This window comes from Benincasa hispida, chromosome 12 (assembly GCF_027475165.1).
Source record: "Benincasa hispida cultivar pf3 chromosome 12, pf3_genome.v1.1, whole genome shotgun sequence".
Taxonomy (NCBI): domain Eukaryota; kingdom Viridiplantae; phylum Streptophyta; class Magnoliopsida; order Cucurbitales; family Cucurbitaceae; genus Benincasa; species Benincasa hispida.
In genome coordinates, this window is record NC_143489.1 from 15,903,087 (window position 1) to 15,926,869 (window position 23,783).

At 33.3% G+C, this 23,783-nt stretch overlaps 1 protein-coding gene and 1 long non-coding RNA gene across 4 annotated transcripts; one reads left to right on the plus strand and one right to left on the minus strand.

Annotated features, from left to right (window-relative positions):
* Positions 1-1,867: 1,867 nt before the first annotated feature.
* On the minus strand, positions 1,868-15,690 carry LOC120068912 (peroxisomal acyl-coenzyme A oxidase 1-like). Of its 3 annotated transcripts, XR_016525060.1 has the most exons (15): positions 15,461-15,690; positions 8,645-8,753; positions 8,474-8,535; positions 8,187-8,396; positions 8,017-8,104; positions 7,782-7,944; positions 6,417-6,612; positions 6,102-6,299; positions 5,858-5,989; positions 5,573-5,693; positions 5,346-5,456; positions 5,084-5,153; positions 4,767-4,950; positions 4,385-4,676; positions 1,868-2,001 (listed from the first exon to the last, which is right to left on the minus strand). XR_016525060.1 is itself a non-coding variant. In XM_039020552.2 (14 exons), the coding sequence occupies exons 1-14, from the start codon at positions 15,596-15,598 to the stop codon at positions 4,467-4,469; spliced, it is 1,992 nt and encodes a 663-aa protein (XP_038876480.1). In that variant the 5' UTR covers positions 15,599-15,690; the 3' UTR covers positions 4,169-4,466. The 3 variants fall into 3 exon arrangements, 2 of the variants coding, with proteins under 2 accessions (XP_038876480.1, XP_038876481.1); XM_039020552.2 differs by lacking the exon at positions 1,868-2,001 and having other exon boundaries at positions 4,169-4,676; XM_039020553.2 differs by lacking the exons at positions 1,868-2,001; positions 8,645-8,753 and having other exon boundaries at positions 4,169-4,676; positions 15,461-15,536.
* On the plus strand, positions 4,944-5,583 carry LOC150031803 (uncharacterized). Its single transcript, XR_016525061.1, has 2 exons — positions 4,944-5,261; positions 5,330-5,583. It is a non-coding gene; the product is annotated as an uncharacterized LOC150031803 (long non-coding RNA).
* Positions 15,691-23,783: the final 8,093 nt, after the last annotated feature.

Here is a 23,783-nt window from a genome sequence, read left to right on the forward strand (position 1 = left end):
AACTTGTTTTATTTCAAAGAAAAAAGTTGTTTTTTAGCAAACTTAATAAATAACTTAGATTTTAATCAGTATCCGGATTGTCTAGGTTCATGAACCCCTATGTGAAACATTCAGTGGGAGGTATTTGGGGCATTTGTTATTTTATTTAAACCTCTCGCGTTTCTCCCTCATAGTCCACACCGTGAGATCTATCCTCGGCCTCATGACACCCTGGGAGTGTCCCCCTAAAGGATGGTGTTTGGATAGGTCAATATCAAGGTGGATGGAGAGAATGTTCATAGTAAGTGGGTGTACTAGGGCGGGACTCTGGGGCCGAAAATGAGGGGTTACAATTACGTGGAATTGTTAAGGGTTAACAGTTCTAGACTGAACAAATGGTGGCTATTAGGTTCAGTTCCAAGAGTTGGTTCTGGCTAATGGTTGAGAATGTCTCATCTTAGTGAAGGGACATCTGATCACCCCACCGGTGATGTTTGTCTTACCTCGCTGGATCATCATTGCAAAATAGAAGTTTTATCATTTAGGGTACTTGGAACTGCTTTGCTAAATATAATTGGTTAAAAATGTGGTTATGCAAAGTCTTATAAAAGTTTATTTGTTTTTTAGAAATAGTTTTAAATGGCTACAATCACTATTAGTTTTCTTAGCGCCGAAAAACTGAATGGCCAAAACTATTCGAGTTGGAAACATATGATCACGACGATACTCATCATCGAGGATCTAAAGTTTGTCCTTACAGAGGACTGTCCTCCTATTCCACCTCAGGACGCTACTCAAAATCTTCCTCCTCTCTCTCTCCCTCTCCCATCTCCATTACCAAATGATTTATATTTCTTTTCAATGCCATCTCAATGGAAAACCCCAAAAGGATGCCCTCTCCCTTTCTTTTACATCCCTGTTTCTCTCTCTCATTTACTCCTTTGTCGTAAAATAAGTAAAAGAGGGTTCTCTCCAATATCTCAATATGAAGCAAAATAAGAAAAAAGTTATGGAAGTCTACAAATTCACATGAGTTAAACATTATATCAACAATCCCAAATCTCTGCAAAGAAGAAGAACACATGAGAAAGGAGTTTGTTCCATAGAATGAGTTGAGTACTGTGAAGAATATGAAAAAGAGTTTGAAAGAAAAGATTATGAAGAGGGAAGAAATACCCAATTAGGCAACGAGTGTGTGAATAATCCAACAGCTCCATGTTGGAAATTTCCAAATTGTTCATAAATTTCGACATTGACGATGGCGGGGGAATAAGTGAGAAAGAGAGGGAGACATTGGGATGTAAAAGAAGGGGAAAGGATCCAATAATAGAGATGGAGGAGAGTGAAAGGGGAGAGAGAATAAGAGAGAGGAGGGAGAAAAAAAGGGAAATATTAAAAGAATATTTCTTTTCAAGGTCATCTTGTCACGTAAGCATTTATAAATTTTTTAATATTAAATTTAAAGGTTTTATTTAGAAAGAGGCATTTTAAACATATTCTTAAAAACTCAGGGACTAAATTAGTCCGTTTAAAACATCAAAGACTAAATGCACGTATTTTTCAAAACTCAGAGACCAAAAAGGATTTTTTATTCTTCTTTAAATTAATACTCTAAATCATCTCATTTCATCTCCTTTTTAAATATTTGTAATGTAACGACCCAAATTTCTAGTATGTTTCTAGGACGCTACTTTATGCATGCATAGGCTTGATAATATATTTTCTCAAAGAATAACTAAATAAAAAAGATAATATTTTTATTTAATTAAATAATGCTCAAATATGTAAAGAAGAGAAAACCTAAAAAAAATACTGTTCGGGGTACCCCTAACCCAATTTTAAAATAAACAACAATTAAATAAATCAATAAATAAAATCAAGGAATATTTCATGAGATTTTTAAAATGCCTGACTCCTAAACCAGACTCTAATATATGAAACCTAAGTGCGGAAGCAGTAATTCGTCCAATTGGCTAGGCCACGGATCTCTCTTGTCATGCACCAGTCTATGTTTACCCTTACCTGAAAAACATGAAAAGAAAAGGATGAGTATAAAAGTATACTGAGTAAGCGACCCACTATTGGACCCACTCAATGATCTGTTAGTCTTTCCATTGAGACAGAAATGTACAAGGGCATCATAGGCGTAGGCATAGGTATAGGCATAAGGGGCAAACCCAAAGGCACGCTTTCATAAGTAGTGACCCCAGAGGTCACAAACATAAACATAAGTGGTGGTCCCAAAAGGACACTGTACATAAACATAGGGTGTGGGCCGAAGGCTCACAACATGCGATGTGCATAGCCCAATGGCAACACTAACAGTCACTAAATTCTCATACAGACATAAGCATACAAACAAGGTCATAAATCATGCTAAGAACACTCAACAGTTCACAATTTATCCATCCATCAAACTTTGCGACAACATACAACATCGACATACAGTGACATAAGCGTAAGCTTCCAAAATTTTCATCTGACCAGCAGGCATATCAAAATATTTTATTCCAACTTAAGAACCAATGCGTAACACATGCTTGGGTTCGAGGGTAAACCGGTAGTAAACTACTTACCTCAACTTGGTCATAAAAGTCCACGTAAATAATTTCTTAAAACCTTTAGAATACATGAATCAACCCAAAGTTGTGGCTTGGTTCAAGACAATTTCTAAAACTTGATTCGATTAGCCATTCTAATCAAGAATTAAATCCAAAATCAATTACTTAATTTCCCTACTATTACCCTCAACCCAAAAGAATAACCAACCAACAACTTACCTAAAACTTACTGATCTTTACCAATTTTTTGCAAAACGAAAAATGGTCTCTAGCTTGATGGTCAATGCCACAAAACTTCCAAATCTTGAATCTAAGTTTCACACCAAAGAGAGATTACTAATTTAACCCAAAATCAAATGGGTGAATTTCACCTCCCAAATTATAAGTAAAATAAGTCTTATCCAAGGTTTTTCTCAAGATTCCGGCAAAGATCGGGCAGTGGTGGCTGATGGCACGTCGGCTCGTGGCTATCATAGATAGGCAGCGGGTGTTGACGCCAAAAATTTTTTAGGCTAGCGGCTGGTAGTGAGGGTCTTGCATGAGGAGGGTTTGCGAGAGTGAGAGATAAGGGGAATTTCTAGTTTTACAGATTTTATTTGGCAGCGATTATGAACAAACTAGAGCTTCAAACAACGATCCAACCATTCAAAATAAAACTCTATATGTCTCGAACAGACGGACCAAATTTTAGCACGATCCAACAGTTCAAACTTTAGCAATCGACAGTTTTGTGGAATCGTTGAAAAACCGAATTGCTTTTTTTCCAATTTTTTTGCCTTTTTCACTCTCATTTAATTTCAAAAAAAATCTCAATTATTTTATTTTTTTTTCAAATTTTGAAAAGATAAATAAAATATTTTATCACAATATCTCCAAAATCTCCAAAGATTCTATTAAATTAATAATCAATTAACTCTTCAAATTATCTTAATTTAGGCTTCAAAAAAAAAAAAAAATTAAATGGCATAAGATGCATCAATTTGATACAAATTAAATTCTTCAAATATTTAAATCAATTCAAAACCACATGAAATTAATTATCTCTTTAATTTTTTTTTAAAGTTGTCCCTAAAATCCAAAATCAAAGGGAAGCAAAATTTAATATTTTCAAGATAATCAGTTTGAATATCTAATCAATTAAATTTAATTTAACCAATAAAAATTTTTCAATTATTTCAATTTATTCCCAATTTTCCAAATGAAAGGGAAATTTAAACTCAATAATTTTAGATAATTAACTTAAATTTTCTTGAAATTCGGAATGTTACATGTAACCTCTAAAGTAATAATATTTTTTGGATAACATTTTAGTAAACCACTCGCCATAAGCATTCACAAATCTTGTTATCCAATCATATTTTATATTATACCTTCTCTAAATTATGTAATCCGAGTAATATGGATTCAATAGATATAAAAATAGCACCCAAAGACTAAAATAATAATAAGGGACAATTGTAAATATAATAATTAGCTTTAAAGTATTTACAAATATAGCACAATCTAAAAGAATTTGCAGATATAGTAAAATTTAGATTTTGCTTTCGAAGTCTTTTAGTGATAGACCATATAACTGGTAGGAGAGTCTATCAAGAGTATATCACTTAAAAATTTTGCTCTATTTACAATTCTTTAAAATGTTGCTATATACTTGATTATTATTCATAAAAGTACGCAATTATCTTAATAATAACAAGAAGGGGATAAGAAACTTCAACTTCTATTTTTTTATTAGTGACTAAAAAATAAAAATTAAAAAGGAGAAGGAAAAAAAACCTACTTTCTTAATAAGGTACTTAAGATTAATAGCCAGTAATTCGATCTAAAATAATGCGAATTCATACCGGAGAGTAGAATCCCGAGCTGAATCCATGGACTATTACAAACTATCAAGAGCATAACATTTTGTTACACCATCCTTCTTCTTCATAGCCTTGAATTTCTGACCTGCTCCTTAAGCAATGGTTTGATATATTCATGGTAGCCATCAGGAACAGCCGAGTCGTTCATAGGATCCTTCCACGCCTCATCATAGAGATTCGGGTAAACATTCCCATCATATCGGCCAAGAATCGAGCCGAGGTAGTGGTCGGTGTGGTTGAACGCATCGACAAGAGCAATTGCATTGGGTCGAACCTACAAAGGAGAAAATTCCGACGTCGGGTTAGAAGACGGCTTTCCTTCGACAATTAGAAGGTCAAGAAGGAGATATTCTTGTGTTTGGACCTGGGAATATAGAGATCTAAGTAGATCATCAGCAAGTGAAGCTTGTTTGGGAGTGATGGTGGAAGTGGAAAGAAAATCACCCATGTGTTTGTGCAGCGTATACAAAGCATAAATACTGAAAAGCTTCTGCAACTGCTCTTTTACTCCCTTTCCAGCTATGTCCCCCTGAAGTTTCTCAATGAATCTGAAGGCGAAAGATTTTCTAAACGATCAGTAACCGAACCGGGCCGTGGTTTGTATGTGAAAGTTTTGGATTTAAAAACCAGTCAAAAGAATCAAAGCTTTCAATGATTTGATGAATCCAACAAGAAACTTACTTGGAGACAACAATTAGTTGGCAATGTGCAACAGCAGCATCAACAAAACTAGGAGAAAGTTCCTGAAAACCTGCAGTACAATAAAGGATAATTATGAAAATGTCCACAAGCTAAGAACAAATCATCACTGTCATGTATAGATCTTTAAACGAGTTTAAAGATGGCACGAGCAAACGAGGTAGTTATTCCGATATTTCTTGAAAAACTGATTTTTTTTTTCTTTAATAAATTCCATTTTTCATCCAGGTAGAAGCAGACCCACCCTCTTCTTGATTGGTAAAGTTGCTAAGTTTTTTGGTACATTCAACAGACATCCTGGCTGACCGTGCTTCGAAAACCTCAAGAACCATGCTGGGGTTTAACCAGTCCTCAGCTGCAGAGAATCAGAATTGACAAGAAAAGCAATAAATAATTAATCAGTCCTTATGATTTTTATCATGTGTTCATGTGGGACTTTCAAATATTTCTCTCGTTTTTATAACAAATTACCATTCTGAACTCTGCAAGTGGATTCCATCAGGTGTTGTAATTGTCCCATGTAAGCTGTTGTACCAACAGGCTTCTTCCCGGACACCAACTGGGATATGGTCTTTACGAGAAATCTTGCAACCTATATCATAAACAACAAAAAGTTTCCCATTAGTCATGAGCCTTGAGCTTTTATTTTCTTTATAAGGAACAATCGAAGAATAAAATAGAGCTGCCCCTGTTGAGAAGTTTAACACCAAGTCACAATCATAATTCTTGTCTTGAAAATTTAAACCACGACCACACCTGTAAAAGTAGCACAACATTGTCTCCTTCATATGTACAGGCAGGGACATAAACTGCAAACAACTCAGGAAGCCCACTGCTACAAAGATAGCCGTGTCCACCGCATAACTTCCGGCACTCCTCAATCCCATCCTGTGAGAAAAATACAGGTGGTGTTTGATTATACGAATGTTAATAAAACAATTTAGAACTAATGGTGCTGCTAGCTAGTACACTAACAGATACAAGTAAAGGATTGGCTCACAGCAGTTGCAGCCGTTGTGATTGATTTCAACCCTGCAGTGCATGCATGAACCTCAGGCAAGGTTGAGAAATCGTTGGCGGCCAGTCTCTCAGTCACATCCGTGTATAGCCATTGTAACCACTCGCCAACAAATCTGAAAGCATAGGCAGAAGCCAGCAAAGGGAACAGCCTGCTTTGTTGTGTTTTATAATTGATCACCTGAAAAACCAAACAAATGACAAACATTATTCGTCAACAAATGTAGAACAGAAAAATAATGTCATTGAAAATTACAATACACCCTTATCCTTAACATATCGTTGACTGTATTCATACCTGAGTTTCCACACCATCCTGTGCTCCGAATTGTCTACGAACAGCACCGTACCTCGTAGCAATACATACTGCACGTGATAAGGCATTTGAAGCATCAACTACAATCATCTTTCGAACAGCTACCATAGTGCCATAAAGTAGTTGTCGCGGAACATCTGATTGCACATATTTCCCTTCCCTCGTAACTTGAGAAAACCTGCAAAGTTTATAGAGCTAACTTCAGAAGGTTTGTTCAACTGAATGCATGATATATATGCATATCAATTAGAGAGTCTCTATTGATATTATTCTTTGTTTTCTGAAATTTTGTAAAATGGAACAATAGAAATGAGATTCGCCAAGGTTCGTCCCCCAAACAAACAAGGAAATGATCCCCATTCCTATATCCAATAGATAGACATGACCAATGTACAAGTCTGAGAAAGAATGAGATGTTTGAACATCTACTTGCGGATACTAAGCATTTGCCTGATATGAAGCTAATTCAAAGTGGATTATATGTACCTCAAGGATTGAAACTTTGTGATAAGTGACAATAACCCTAGCAGTAGCGGATCCAGAAATTTTGTTGACGTGGGGTCTTATAGATAGTAAAAATAATTTATAAGTGGGTAGTTCTAAAAATTTATAAATTTACTAACTTTCGTACATTACAATTGTCCTCTGCGAGATTTCATATTTTGAAGTCGATAACTAATAACTTCATTACCTATTTTATCAAATAAATCTTTCTTAATATATGTTACAAGACAATCATTCATCCATTGGTCTCACATTCGATTACGCAACTGAGTCTTTATAATACTCATAGCAGAAAATGTCCTCCCTACGGTAGCCATTGTAAATGGTAAGATCAATGCTAAGGTAAGCAATCAATAGACTAATGGGTAGCCAAACTAGAAGAAGAAGAAAATAAATTACAAAACTTACCTAAAAAACTAGGAGAAGAAGAAAAAGCCGAGAAGTTGGAGAAGAAATAAAAAAGTTACAGATTTATTGAAGTTGAAGAACTATAAAAATAAACAAAAAGAAATTTAAAAATGAAGTTGAATAAATCATGCTGATGCATGACTTCCTTCTTAATTTCTAGTTGTATCCGGTGGAGATTAGTGTGTAATTATTGTTTTTTTTTTTTTTCGAAAATCGAAGGGCGGTTAAGGAATAAGCTGGAGAAGAATGGAAGATAGATTTTCTACTAAGATAGCTAATGGTATTCATACTGTATCAGTAATATATATATATAATGAGCATAAAGTTGAGCCCCTAGACCTATACTAAATCCCTCAGTGACCCCTAGGAACCAAGTGGCTATCATAGATACCAAACAATAAGGAACAAGTGACAAAGAAAATGAATAGAAATAACCTCATCAACAGTTGGTTCCTCAGTATGCGGATGTGATCAAAGTGCATGACCCCATTATCCATAGTACTGTAAGCTCCAATCCCGAATTTCATACCAATATCTCCAATGGTTATGCCTGGTAGAACTGAGTGATCATCCAAACTCCTTATCTGGACTATGAAACCTACAAAATAATAAGTCAGGATCAAGAACACTAGAGGATTTTAAGCATTTTCATATATAGTAATTTGCATACCATGCACTCCATAGTCACGACCGTCGATGATAAGACGAGCAAATACAATCGCATGTGTTGAAACCTTACCCAGACCACCAGGCCACCACTGTTCACAACCAAGAAGGAACAAAATAAGACACAAAGAATGCAGCATATATTCTCATACCTAAATAATATACTCTACTTACTTTGCTTGAAGTAAGTGTAGGACTATGTATAACAAATTCATCTGTCTTTGGATCAAACGTTGCAGTTGTTTCAAGCCCTTGAACATTTGAACCATGACCCAGTTCGGTTTGAGCATAGCAACCAATTATTTGCATCTTATATGCCAATGGCAACCACTTCTGTAGCTGCTCCTCAGTTCCTTGCGCTTTAAGGAATGGAACGAACATGCCCTAAAATAAAGAAGAAAAATTAAATGACAAAAATTTATGTTGCTGTAATGCCACCAAAGAGAATAAACTCAACTCACCCAGTGAACATCTGTATATGCTGGCTCATCCACAAAGAACCTTAATCTGCCAGCTTCCTCCTCTATCAAGAAATAACAACACAAGGTAAATACAATATGTTCAAAAAAAATAGGGAAAAGAATACAATACAATCCACAGAATGAACTCAAATCAAGTAGCCAATACCATACCAGAAAGTTTAAGCTCAATAATCCTCTTCCATGCATAAGCTGCTTTCCTAAGACTGTTCTTAAACAGCTCCTTCCTTGTTAAATGGACACTATTGTCCTTTCTAAAGGCCTTTAAACCAAGAACATCACAAAGAATGGGAAATTACCAAAAATGGGACACATTTTAAGGTGTTATGGATTTTTTATATTGCTTTTTGAAAGGAAGACTTTTAGGACAAATGAGATGTAAAATGTCCATATTACTTTTAAATTGAGAGAACCCAACTTTTTATTCTTTTTTCTCCCAACTTTCTTGACTTCCTCTCCTTCTCTCATCTTTTCTCTCATTTTTCTCCAACTCCTCTTTAATTTCTCTCTAACTTCTCTTTCCTTAAGCTCCCTTGTCATGTCCTAAGGTTGTTAGCAACTTCAACATTCTTTCAGTTTCAATTTCTTTGCGGTAAGTTTTATGATTTCTTTTTATTGTTATGAAATTTTCGGTCCTCTACTTTGATTCTTATGTTGATGTTGAGTTGAGTTGGGTTAAATTTTTTTCTCTTTTTGGTGTAACTTCCAAACCGAAAATGTATAACCTCAAATTAATTTTATACTTGTAAATGATTTATAGTGGTTTTCACATGTGTTTATAAATTCTTTTAGCTACTTTTTTTTAATCTCGCAAACATCTTAGAACTTCCAAACATCAAATGTCTAATGCCCCAAATCAGTTATATACTTGGTTTAGGGTGGTTGTACACTTGTTTTATGGAGTTTTTTTATCTACTATTTTTTATCTCACAAATATCTCGCACCTATCTCACGACTTCAAAAATTGAAATGTCTAATCCCAAATCAATTTTATACTTGTTTTAGGTGGTTTATAGGTGATTTAGGGTGGTTTTACATATATTTTAGCAAGTTGTTAGTTACTGTTTTTTATCTTTGCAAATATCTCACAACTTCAAAAATTGAAATGTCACTTGTTTTAGGTGGTTTATAGGTGATCTAGGGTATTCCCACCTATCTCACGACTTCAAAAATTGAAATGTCTAATCCCAAATCAATTTTATACTTGTTTTAGGTGGTTTATAGGTGATTTAGGGTGGTTTTACATATATTTTAGCAAGTTGTTAGTTACTGTTTTTTATCTTTGCAAATATCTCACAACTTCAAAAATTGAAATGTCACTTGTTTTAGGTGGTTTATAGGTGATCTAGGGTAGGGTAGTTTTACATATGTTTTAGTTAAGTTTTTAGTTATTGATTTTTTGTAATGCCCCGGGCCCAAAATTTAGACCAGGATTCGGAATCCGGCGACCTGGATATGTCATCCTCCCTTCTTCTTCACTTCCTCACTTGCCTTGAATACTTTAGAAGTACACGGGTCCTTTCAACAATTCCCAGAAGGTCACCCAACATAGGATTGCTCCAAGATAAGCACGCTTAACTTTGAAAGTTCTTATGATTGAGCCACTGGAAAGGAGGGTGCACCTTGTTAGTATAGGTAGTAACTTTCAATTCTTTTAAGCCTTTCTTAACCATATTTTCATGTCCTCAGGATCTCTCTCGTTCGGATGTGATACCGGTTCATTCATGTACCTTTCCTGAACTCGGGTCGTTACATTTTTATTCCGCAAACATCTCCCAACTTCAAAAATTGAATTGGGTAACCCCAAATCAATTTTATACTTGTTTAGGGGATTTAGAGGTGATTTAGGGCGATTTTACATATATTTTAGCAAATTTTTAGGAACTTTGTTTTTATCTCACAACCATTTCGCAAACATCTTGCAACTTTAAATATTAAAATGTCTAACCCTAAATCAATTTTATACTTGTTTTAGGTGATTTAAAGGTGATTTAAGATGGTTTGACATATGTTTTAGTAAGTTTTTAGTTATTGCTTTCTATCTCACAAACATCTTACAACATTTAAAATTGAAATGCTTAACCCGTAATTAATTTTAGGTGATTTAGGGTGGATTTAGACATGTTTTAGATAGTTTATTACATATTATATTTTATCTTGCATTATCTCACAACAACTTTCCAACTTCCAAATTTGGAAATGTTTCATCCAAATCATTTTATATGCTATGAGATATTTGGGAGCTTTATGAAATTTTTATTTTCATTTTTTTGTTTTTAAGTTTTCCAAGAATTAAAGACTTCTCGATAATTGAAGGACAGCCCATATTATGGTAGAGTATGAGATGAGAGATAAAAAAAATGATGAATACCTCGTTGCATTGAGACTTGTAATTCACATATATACTATTTGAAGAATTAAATGATAATGTATACACCCTTATTCTGAGTGATCTTTTATCTTGTTTATACATTGTAAGTGTCTTGGTAAAATATATTACAACAAACAAATTTTAAAAATGTACCTAAAATGTTCAACACCATATATATTTGTGTTGAGATTGGTGTCATAAATCTCTTGTATTCTCGTAGTTTGTAAATATTGTATAAACATATTGTTATTAATAAAATAATTGTTATTTTATGAGTATACACTCAATCCAATAAACTAAGATCCTAGGTTATTTTATGTAATTTAAACAAATATGTAGAGATATAGAGGTGAGTCTTGTTTAAATAATAGCCTAAACGGTCTGTAGTAAATGGATAAGGTTGGGTACCTTATCCTTGTGACACTACAGATACGATCCGCTTTGTAGATATTACAAGTGTTGAAAAGTGCTACAAATGATATGATCCCGATCATTCATATGGAGACATGTGAGTGGGGGTGTCCTATACAAAGAGTTTGTATAAGACCGGACCACGAAATGATTAGTCTCATTATATAACAAAACATTAATAATAGAGACTTACATTTCACTAGGATGACCATAAGGGATATGACCTGAATCCTGAGTGAGTTGTGAACTTCTGCTTATGAAGGCAATCTTTTGATTTGTATGGCCGAGAGTGGCCAGATGTCAACTCACTAAGCCTACCATTTTGGGATTCGTTTGATTGGGGAGTTGGGAACATAGTTACACAAGACGGAATTCGCTCCTTCCCTGATGTCGGGGTAAGTAGATAAATTGCTCCTTTAAGGGTTGATTCTGAGACTTGAACAATGTGGCACACCCTCTCTTGGCCCGAGAGGGACTTGGTCATAGTTAGACTATGACTTATTGTTCATTAGAGGAATTAGTGACATTTAAGGAGTTATATGTAACTATAGGGGCAAAACGGTAATTTTGGCCCAATTTACTTACGAGCAATTTGTGAAAGGTTATCACACTATTGATTGGTAATATCCAATGGACATAGAAATATATCTATAGTGTGAAGAGTGCAGCTTTCGATCTTTAGTGGAATGACCGACAGTTAATAGAAGTTGGATAATTTAATTAAAGAGTTCAATTATCTAAGCACCATTGAAACTTCAATCTACAGGTCTATAAGGTCCCCTCTGTAGCTCAATAAGGATTTAATTGAGAATTAATTTTAGATTAATTTGAATTGTTCAAATTAATTGAAGGAATTAATTATATATAAAATAATTTATTAAATTAATTATATATGTGATATAATTAATATAATGTATTTGATACATTATAGTATAAGGTATTTTGAGAGAAATTTGAATATGATTCAAATACTAATTATATGAATGAGATTCATATAATTAAATTTAATATAAATATGATTTATATTAAATACCATAAATAGTTGAGAGGAATTAAATATTTGAATATGATTCGAATATTAATTATATGGATGAGATTCATATAATTGATTTTATCATCAATATGATTTATATTAAATATCATGTATTGTTGAGAGATAATAAAACTATAGGTTATATTGTATTTGATATAACATATAATATATATATACACACACATTATTTTAATTTAATTATTTTATATTGAGTTTAATTAAAGGGAGGGAGTTACAACAACCTTCCTCTAATTTCTCTCAAGAAACATGTAGTGTGTGGCTGTAGAATTCATTCATCGTCTTCTTCTTCTATCTTTTGTGGATCTGGAAGACCTTCTCTATAATTACTCTCTACAGAAATTCACAGAGAAGAAAAGGTTCTTCTCTGCCTCTCAATCTCTCTCCCTCTTCCAAATCTTAGGCAGACCCCTACAACTCCGGCTAATTCTAAACCCTAGAGAATACAGAATATTCCTTTTTGTGGTGGTGTCTACCATTTGGAGATCGAAGAGGTTCGAGATACACTCGAGGGAATTCATAAAGAAATTGGCTTCAAGGGTATGTATGTTTCTTTCCTAATTTCCCTCAAATGCATGCTGTAAATTTAGATTTATTAATGCATAATTGTTTATGATCTGTAATTTCTGAAATTATGTAAAAATAAAAAAAATGAAATCAATCTCCGCTTCCGCTGCAAAACCGTCACTGGTTTTCCTTCAGTTTATACTTGAAACATATTGCATATAATATGTACATGAATACACATGTATACATACATATTGTACATGTATGCAAGATAAAAAAAACAAAAGAAACAACACCAAAAAACAACATCCAAAAACATGCTAAAACATGTATAAGACCACACAAAAACACGTCTAAATCACCTAAACAAGTATAAAAATGATTTAAGGCTACATTTCAAATTTGAAAGTTGCGAGATAGTTGCGAGATGTTTATGAGATAAAATAAAAAATATTACCCTGATCCATGTGTTATAGCTAAAAAAAACTCCTAAAAATATGTTCCTACCACCCCAACTCACATAGAATATTTCTAAAATGATTCGGAGTTAGATGTTTCAAGTTTAGATGTTGGAAGATAATTGTGAGATGATTGCGAGATGAGTGCAAGATGTTTGGAAGTTGTGAGATGGGTGCGAGACGATGCTTGGAATTTACGAGATGGGTGCAAGATATTTGCGAGTTTAAGAAACCTAAAAGTTAAGCTAAAACATGTATAAAACAACCTAAAACTACCCAAATAAAACAAGTATAAAATTGATTTGGGGTTATATATTTCAAGTTTGGAAGTTGCAAGAGGTTTGTGAGCTGTGTGAGCTGTTTGAAAGTTGTGAGAGGTTTGTGAGCTGTTTTCGAGATGAAAAAAATACCTAAAAATTAAGCCTAAATATGGGTAAAATCACTCAAAATCACCTAAAACAAGTGCAAAATTGATTTAAGATAGAGATTTCAAGTTTAAAGTTGCAGGATGTTTGTGAGATTAAAAAAAAAAAAAACCTAAAAATTAAGCCTAAACATGGATAGAATCACCCTAAATCACCTAAAACAAGTATAATTAATTTAGAATTAGACATTTCAAATTTGGAAGATATGAGATGATCGCGATATAAAAAACATTACCTAAAAACTTGATAAAATATGTGTAAAACCATCTTAAATCACCAAAAACAAGTATAAAATTGATTTGAAGTTAGACATCTCAAGTTTGGAAGTGGCAAGATAGTTGCGAGATAAAAAGCAATATCTAAAAACTTGCTAAAACATATGTAAATCATCCTAAATCACTTGAAACAAATATAAAATTGATTTGTGTTAGGCATTTCAAGTTTGAAAATTGCAAGATAGTTGTGAGATAAAAAAAAAAAAAAAAACCATAGTACCTAAAAACTTGTTAAAACATGTTGTGAATTATTAACGAGATAAAAAAATAATACCTAAAAAACTCGCTAAAATATGTGCTACCCACACTTGTTTTCCCAAAATAAATCCGAACAACCACACTTTTCACATAAAGTAAACCATAAACCTCACTCAAAAAAAAATTCAAAAATTTCAAAATTTGTCACACCAATAGGGATGAACATGGGTTGGGTTGGGCTAAGGATGGTTTTTTAGACCAATCCGAAAATTCAGATTGGTTGAGTTGACAATCCAAAGAACCCAAATAAAGTCTCTAAACCAAACCAACTTTTAAAATTCGGATTAGGTTGGGTTGGGTTGTCAGTTATAACTTGTTTTTTCTATTTAATTAAAAATAGGTAAATTTATATACAATACATAGCTAATAACTAAAATTTCATATAATTCAAAAAGGTTAAATACCAAATATCTAAGATATTTATTGAAAACTTCAAATAAAGAAAAATATTTAAAATTCACAAATTAATAATACAAAATAATCAAATTTTAAATAAAGAGAAGTATATATAGTATATTTTATTTATATATATAAAATTTGGGTTGGGTTGGGTTGGGTCAACCCAAATTCTTTTTAGCCACAACTCCCAACCCAACAAAAATAGAAAAATTTTAATACAACCCAACCTAAAAACAAGACTAACCCAACCCAATCCTTATATTTTGGGTTAGGTAGTCCAAATTATTCGGATTGTTAGATTATTTGAACATTTCCATCATTTTACTTTGCTATTTTTCTAGAATATGTTTTGTGGGTCCACCAGAATTCTTCTCTGAAGAATGCATTATTTAAAGAAATAAACAAAAAATAAAAATGTTTATGAATTGGTGGAAGCTTGGAAGCCCATCGTGAAGGGTGTTAGTGAGAAAGAAGGCATATTTTTCTAACAAATCAGAAACAAATAAATTGGTAAATCAGAAAACTCGAAATAAATAAATAAATAAAAGAAGGTATCCGAGTCTCCGCCGCTGTCGTTGCATAGTCCTATTGTAGTGTCGCCGTCTGTCGGTGCAGCAGCAGTTGTACACAAGGGGAGGATCATATCGGGGAAGACCAATTTGATTTTGAAGGATTTTTTCACTAAGGAAGAATTTAGAGTACATTTCATATGTCTATTTGTCCCAAAACTCTTTATTTTAAAAAGTAAAAACCCCAGAGAAAGAATCCATGAAATCAAATGAATGGGCAATGTGTAGAAACAAAAATGACTCACCGGATCATTAGCAACCAGTCGAGACATTCGGTGAGATACCTCAAACGCTTGAGGAGAACCCGCCCAAACGATCTTCATATCATTGACGTCGAATTGAGCCATGTTCCTCTCATGGGCAAGATGATCAACTCCCTCCATTTGTTCCTCAACAACAACTCCAAAACCCCCCCCTTTGAAAAAACACCTTCAACTCGAAAATACGAAAACGAGGTCCAAATCTTTGCCAAATGGAATGGAGCTTCCTGGGTATTTAAAGCAGCCTGTTTCTCACTATCCCCATCAGTCCTTTGCGTTTTGAATTTCTCAATTTTTTTTTTAAAAAAATAATGTTTTTTTAAATAAATAATGACAAAAATAAGGTTGGTGGGAAATTATTCTAAAAATAGGTTTTTAAATCATGTACCACAGCCTAGCGCGGCAGTCATGCAGATTCCAAATTCCTTTGCGTGATAGAGTTTCGATGTAACGATTGTGATCACTCATTTTGATTAAAGCTGCAGCACCAAGTATCTCATTCATCAACTCGCTGAACTAAACTTATCAACAAATTAGGAATTCAAATAGTTTATTACTCGGAGATTTTTCAAAAATAGAGAAATAAGGAAGTTATATTTGTGATAGACGTTAAGTTTTTTTTTTTTTTTTTTTCTGTTCTCTATGTGAGTAATTTGACATTTTTTCTATTCGTAAAAATTTACATTATTATTATACATTTTAGTCTTTGGGATAATACAGTTGTAGATGATGTGTCGAATTATACCATTCAAATTGAGGTTTATTTAAATTGGTTATTTTGGCAAAAAAATAAAAATGAAAAATTGAACTTTTAAGGCCACCATTTTGTTAATATTTTCGAAAATTATGTCTACAGACACTATTTCTAAAAGTTTAATTTGTTCGTGTATTTTATATAATAATAAAAATTAGTGAAATTTTGGTCTTCATACAATATTATTCAACTTTTACTTCTGGCATAATATATCAATAAATACTCCTTTTCCTTTTAAAAAAACTATTTTTCCTTTAAATGGTTTATTCTCCAATTATTTTAATATATAAAAACAAAAAGATTAGACCTCGTTTGGTAACCATTTTGTTTTTTGTTTTGGTAACATTTTTTTTTTGTTTTGTGTTTTCTATTGATAAATATTCAAATTCTAAAAACAAACTTCTCAAGTTTTGAGTGTATTTAAATTTTGAATTAAAATTTTTAAAACCAAAGCATATATAAACATTAATAAATATATTATTTCATGCTATAAACTCAGTTATTTTCATTTCATTTTATTTTTAAATTAGTTTTATATAATTAATTTAAATAAAACTAAATTTAATTTTTAATTAAAAGAATACTAATTTAATATCTTAATATTAAATTAATAAAACATCAATTTCACCAATATAAATCAATTTCATATTTAAATCATAATTTAAATATTAATTGATTTTCTAATTTCGTTTAATTTCAATTAAATTAAACTTTTTTAATTATATCATATACAATCAATTGAAAATCTTAAAATTGAATTTGAACATTTCAAATTCATAACCTTAATTTCCTACATCAATACTCAATTTGTTATTCTAATTTAAAAGCTAGTAGAGGGACCTAATGGACCTACAGATCATGAGCTCCAACAATTTGTAATTAATTCGTTAAACTCTTTAATCGAATTAATTACTATTCATTAACTATCAAGGCATACCACTATAGCTCGATAGTTGCACTCTCCTCACTGGAGATATATTTTTGTCCATATAAACCATAATCAATAAGTCGATCCTTCACAGGTCGCGTAATTACAGCTGGGTCAAAATTATCGTTTTACTCCTGTAAATACATCTTGTTCCTTAAGTTCCCACTGACCCTCTAATGAACAATTGATTCATAATACTATTAATGAATCATGTCATTCTCTAATATGAGAAGGCGGGGCCCAGATTGTTCAAGACCTAGAATCAGCACTTAAGAGAACAACCCATCTGCTAACTCTAAAACGGGTAGGAGTGAATTCCATCTTGCAGGGCTATATCCCCAGCTATCTATCCGGTTTTATCCCCAAAATGGAAGGCTTATTGAACAGTGTTGTTGGACTACTCTCACCCATGCAGGTCAAAGGATAACCTCGAATAAACAGGAGTTCATAGCTAGCTCAAGATTAAGATCAAGTTATCCTAGGTAACTATAGTATGAAATGGTCAGTTTTAATAGTAAACGGTCGTTATAAAGAAAAGTGACTATTTCGTGGTCCAGTCTTTATGCAAACTTATTACATAGGATGCCTCCACTCACATGTCTCTACATGAACGATCTATGGATCACATCATTTGTATTACCTACACAAAATGAGTCGCATTCAATAGTGTTACTAGGATGAGATACCCAATTTCATCCATATACTTATAAACTATTTAGGCAATATACTGTTAACTTGATCCCATTTGTGTCATCACATAAAGTTAAAGTATTCAGACTATAGCCATCACTAGAAGAAATTCGGGCTTTAATGTCGGTTTTAAACCGACATTAAAGATAATGTTATTAAAGTCCTTTAACGTCGATTTTAAACCGACATTAAAGGACTTCAATAATACAGCCTTCAATGTCGGTTGCAACCGACATTAAAGGTCTTCAGTGAAATTTCTAACCGACATTAAAGCCTGTTTTTTTTTTTAATTCTTAACCGACATTGAAGCCCGAATCTGTCCATTTTTTTAAAATTCCATTGTCGAATCCATTTTTTTGGTAAAAAAGTATAACATGACACATCATCATCGAACGTTGTGGCTATGACATATTATTTATATATGGATTGCAAATCTATTACATTTAATCCATAAATTCTACTATAAAATTATAATTTAAAAGGTCGTACAATAATTCAGCCCTTGAAAACACAAATTACAAGTAATACAAACATTATGATTTTACAAATGTTATGAGTTCACCGTCCCTCTTCACTTGGTAAGTATGGATCCCTTCATAATTCTTCTTGAACAGACCCCCCCAGCTTCAGCAGTGTCTGGTTATATGCATCTTTGTCTAACCACTGTTGTTCAAAGGATCACAAACAAAAAAGGTTTAAGACAAAGGATTGAAAGTGAAAATGTGATCAGAATTCATATTCAACTAACCGTGTTTATTGGGAATGTGTATAAATGGTATATTCGAGGCAAAATTCTTTACTAGAGTTCCCCAAGAAAAAGTATAAAGAGGTTGCGATACCAAATATTTACTCCTTTATTGGACCTGCAAAACAAGAAAACTCATTAGTATGAATAAATGAGAGAATCTTCTTTTTAAAATTGTGAATCATCAACTAAAACTTATTAAAACTTAGCATAATGCACATGTTCTCAAGCCAATCAATCATTTAGTTCTTGCATCTATCGTTTAGCTCTAACGGCCCATCGTGTAGCTCAATCGTTTAGTAAACGATCTCGCACATAGGCTATCATTTAGCTACCGCGCCCATCATTTACCTCCATCGTTTAGCGCTGATGCCTTATCGTCTAACACATTCACCTATACGCTCTAGACCCGCCTACACGATCGTCCAGCGCTCGCCTATCTGCTATGCGATCGTCCAGTGCCCATGCATATCTACACGATCGTCTAGTGCATCGCTTAGCTCCGCACATCTGCTATACAATCGTCTACCTCATCGTTTAGCTCCCTGCATTGCTACACGATCGTCCAGTGTCTGCCTACACGATTGTCTACCTCATCGTGTAGCGCTACCCATTTGCTATATGATCGTCTACCCAGAACCTTGCTTCAACATTTCGCTTTCACTGTTCTTGCTCACACATACCTGACGCAGGAGCAACTCTTGGCAACGCCTCTTGCCAATACTTCAACAAATGTTTCATATACAACAAAACCATTAATCAAATCGAATTTCAAAGGCCATAGATACATAAAATTAGGCCGAAATCTAGAAGCAGAGAGACATATTGAAGTGAAACCGCAGCTGGCTTTCATTGAGACATTTACACAAACAGTTGAGAGGCATAACATAAGAACAACTGTGAGTTTAAGAGAGGAAAGAGAAGAAAACATTCTGATCTGGACGAACGACGAACGACGAACTTCAGATTGAATGACGAATGGCAGCACACGAATCTGGGCGACTGGGTGCAGTGGCACGGGTTACACGACGAACAAACCTGCACAGAAGCCAGATCTACACACGACAGACCTGCACAGGTTGCACAGCGGTGCGGGTTACACTACCCATTAGCAAGGGTTTGGAAGAGAGAAATGAGAAAGAAGAGGGTCTGAAGAGAGAAGTGTGAGAATGAGAGGAAAAAGAAAATAGGGGGAGAGTGAAGAGGGAAAAATGAAAAAAAATGGGGGAAAAATAGAAAACAGGGGGAAAGTGAAGAGGAAAAAATTAAGCGGGTCTTTAACGTCGGTTTAAAACCGACATTAAAGATCCACTTTTTAAAAAAACAAAACCGACATTATACATCCGATTTTACTTTTTTCAACTGACAATAAAAGCCAAAATTCTTATAGTTCATGGATATGTTTATTGCATTTTCATAATAGAATGCAATATCAACAACTTTATTGAGTAAAATACTTAATAATATTTTATTGATAAATAGAATGTTTAACACACAATTTATGAACTAGGAGTTCTAGGACATTCCCAACATACAATATATAAATAACTCAACGTTCAACATAAATAATAGTAACTATCACTACAAGAATAACTTTGATTATTCCCAACGTAACTTTTTTCGATGCAAAAAAAAGTGTCGGGCGATCTTTTTTCCCCCGACGATAAATGGAGGCGTTGAGGGAAAACCCAATCCCGACGGAAAGTTCATTAGCGTCGGGATAACCAATTTATCCTGATGGTCTATAAACTTACCGTCGGGCTTGTTGAACTATCCCGACCGTACCAGGATTGTCGGGAGATATTTAGTTTTTTAAAAAAATGAGAAAACTATAGTTTAGTATTCTCTTGACGGTCGAAGCAACGCCGTCGGGATAAAGTCCCTTTGTCCAATAGTTTGGAACCATCAGGAGCTAACGAAATAGAAAATGAAAATCGTTATGAGAAATTGTAAAATTATCCCGACAGTCCTTGAGCGACCATCGTGAGTCTCTACTTCTGTCGACAGTGATGCAATCGTCGGGCGATTCTTAATTTAAAAAAGAGATTTTTTAGATTTTTTTTTCGCCTATCCTGACGGTTTGGGGAACGCTGTCAGGCAAGGATTAAGTTTTAAACAATAATAAATATAAAAAAAAAAATTGTGAGAAATTGTCGAGTTTTTCCCAACGGTATGAAAGCACCTATCAGGATAATGTTGAGTTCACCCAACAATATTCAAGCGACCGTCGGGAGTTCGTATTTCAACGAACGGTATTCGAGAAACCGTCGAGATATGGGTATTTAAATAAAAAAAAAAACTTATCGATAATTGTAAAGTTATGCAAACGGTGTGTAAGAACACCATCGGGATAAGGTTGAGTTTGCCCGACGATATTCGATTGACCATTGGGAAAAGTTCGTTCAAAAACCCTCCCCAACGCCCACAGTTTCTTCTTTTCCTTCTTCTTCCATTTTTTCTTCTCCTTTGTTCTTTCTTCTCCGAAACCCACAATCGAGATTCTCCGTCCACTGGTCGTCCACTCGCCATTCGCTGGCCGTTTGCTCACCGTCCGATTTTGTTACCATGATTTTTCCCATTTTTTTGTTTTTTGTTTTTCATTTTCCTTCTTTACAGAGGGATGTGGATGAATGTAATGAATGTGATTTTACCGTCATCGTCTACTTTTCGCTGTCCATTTTTTCCGTTTTTCGTTCTTTGTTTTTCGTTTTTGTTCATTTTCTTCCATTTTAATGATTTTTTGCTACAATTTTTTTATATGGGGATTTAGGGGTATCAAAATTATACGACGTTTTACAATATATAGCCGACTGGATATAGTCTATTCAATTTTTTTTTTTCAATTTGTAAATCTTTGGACATAGCCTATTCAATGCAACAAGCTAAGATAATATACTCAAACCTAACCACATCAAATGTGAAACAATTGAATATTTGTTTTAGTCACTATTTTTTCTTAACAAAAGTTGTGGAGTTTTATGGTTAAAAAATGAATGAGATTGGGTATTAAAATTGTTATAGTAAGAATGATTATTTTCTATGGTTTGTTCATATTCAAAATACATTCATGTATTTAGTTATTTGGTTTGTTCACATTCAAAATTGTTATAGTTTGAATGATTATTTTCTATTATTAATCACAGTTAATACATTCATGTATTTAGTGATAGGATGCACGTATATAGATGAAGTAAAAAAATGTTGGAAGTTAATGAAGTTAATTATCCTAATATTTATAATTAGAATTAATAGAGTAGATTAAACTCAGGAGAAATAAGAAAGAGATCAGAGAAAGAAAATTATAAGATACTAACATATTGTAAAATAGATACATATCATTATTTTAGTTTGGTTATCCCATTTTCATATATATATTAAAGAAAAAAAGCACAAGATACTTGTTATTTATTGAAATAGAGGGCATATTGTTGTGAAGTAGAGAGAGTCTTCCTTTACTAATTGTACATAAGGATAAAGAGTTCAAGGGTGTTAATTTCTTTAATTGCTTCATTAAGTCATGCAAAGGTTTCTATGAATTATTGTATTAATGACATGTTTAAGTCTAGAAACTATAATCTAGTTGTTGGCACATAACATACCCTCATTAAAGGGTTTACTATATCAAACTAAATTTTCCTTTGATGGGATTGTAAGACATAAAATAAGAAGCCTTTTAGGTTTCATAGACCTTTTTTTTATTATATTATTAAAATTACGGCTTGTTGTCTAAATCATACAGGTTCAACTTATCACATATATTATTAAGAATGAATAAAGAGTGGATTAAGATTAGGAATAAGTTATCAATTGAGTATGCAGAATGAGTATATGGATTCCTTGAAGTTGCAAAACTTCATGTTAATATCTCGAGAAAAACAAGATGTTCATGTAAAAATGTATGAATGTAATGTGGGAGCTAATAGATGGAGTTGAACGATATTTATTCATTAATGAAATTTCTCCATCATATCATCAATGGGTATATCATGGAGATTCAGTCGACTCGTCTAGTGGATACAAGAGTCATACATCTCAATCAACACATGATGATGGATTAAGTACTACAGAGATGAATGTTATAGATGAAGAAAATGAAATTTTGAATATTATAAATGATCTACAATATCCAATTATCGATGTAAATGAAGGAGAAAACGAGAATAAGATGTACACCAATGCCCAAGAAAGGTATAACAATTCAAGCTTCTTTGAAGACTTTATAAATGAAGCACGCAACCAGTTGTACCTGGTTGTACAAATTTCTCATCATTGTTATTCTTGGTGAAGTTGATGCATATTAAGATTCTTAGTGGTTGGACTAAAAAGTTGTTTGATTTGTTATTTGAATTGTTAAAAGAAGCATTTCTCATCGGAGCATCTATACCTAGTTCATTTTATGAAGCTAAATAAAATTATGTGACTTAGGACTAGGTTATGAGTCTATTGGTGCTTGTAAATACAATTGCTTCCTATATTTGAAAGAATTTGTCGATTTGCAGTAGTGTCCAATATATGGTGAATCTTGGTTCAAAGTTGAATATGGAAAAAGTAAAAAGATTTCACATAAAATTTTGCAACATTTTCCTTTAAATACCAAGATTGAAGCGACTATTTGAATCTAAACATATTGCACCTGAAATTAGGTGGCATAAAGATAAAAAAAAAAAACGTGTTGAAACTAATGGATTGTTGCGACATCGAGCTGATGCTGAAGGGTGGAAGCATTTTGATCGTGAGTTTCCTCAGTTTGCTTCAAATCCACGAAATGTTCGTTTAGGACTAGCTTTAGATGGCTTCAATCCATTCGAGAATATGAGTACTTCGTATAGTATGTGGCCAGTAGTACTCATTCCTTACAAATTGCCACCTTCGAAATGCATGAAAGAGACAAATTTTATTGTCTCCCTTCTTATACCCGGGGAAAAATCTCATGGAAAAGAAATTGATATTTACTTATAGCCATTGATTTAAAAGTTAAAAGAGTTATGGAATGATGGTGTGTACACTTATGATTGTGTTAGCAACGAATACTTTCAACTTCGTTCGAGTTTATTGTGGACTATTAATGACTTTCATGTATATGGTGACCTATCTGGATGGAGTACCAAAGGTCACCAAGCATGCTCTATTTGTAAAGAGGATACATCATCATTAAGGCAGAGGAAAGCAATGTTTTATGGGGTATCGACGT

Bases quoted from the DNA above. Each gene is read 5' to 3' on its own strand.
- LOC120068912 (XM_039020552.2), bottom strand. From the start codon at position 15,598: ATGGAGGGAGTTGATCATCTTGCCCATGAGAGGAACATGGCTCAATTC. The intron at 8,754-15,460 runs GTGAGTCATTTT...CTTGGTTTAAAG, and splicing joins GACTGGTTGCTAATGATCCG to GCCTTTAGAAAGGACAATAG. The intron at 6,613-7,781 runs GTTATTTCTATT...TAAACTTTGCAG, and splicing joins AGGAACCAACTGTTGATGAG to GTTTTCTCAAGTTACGAGGG.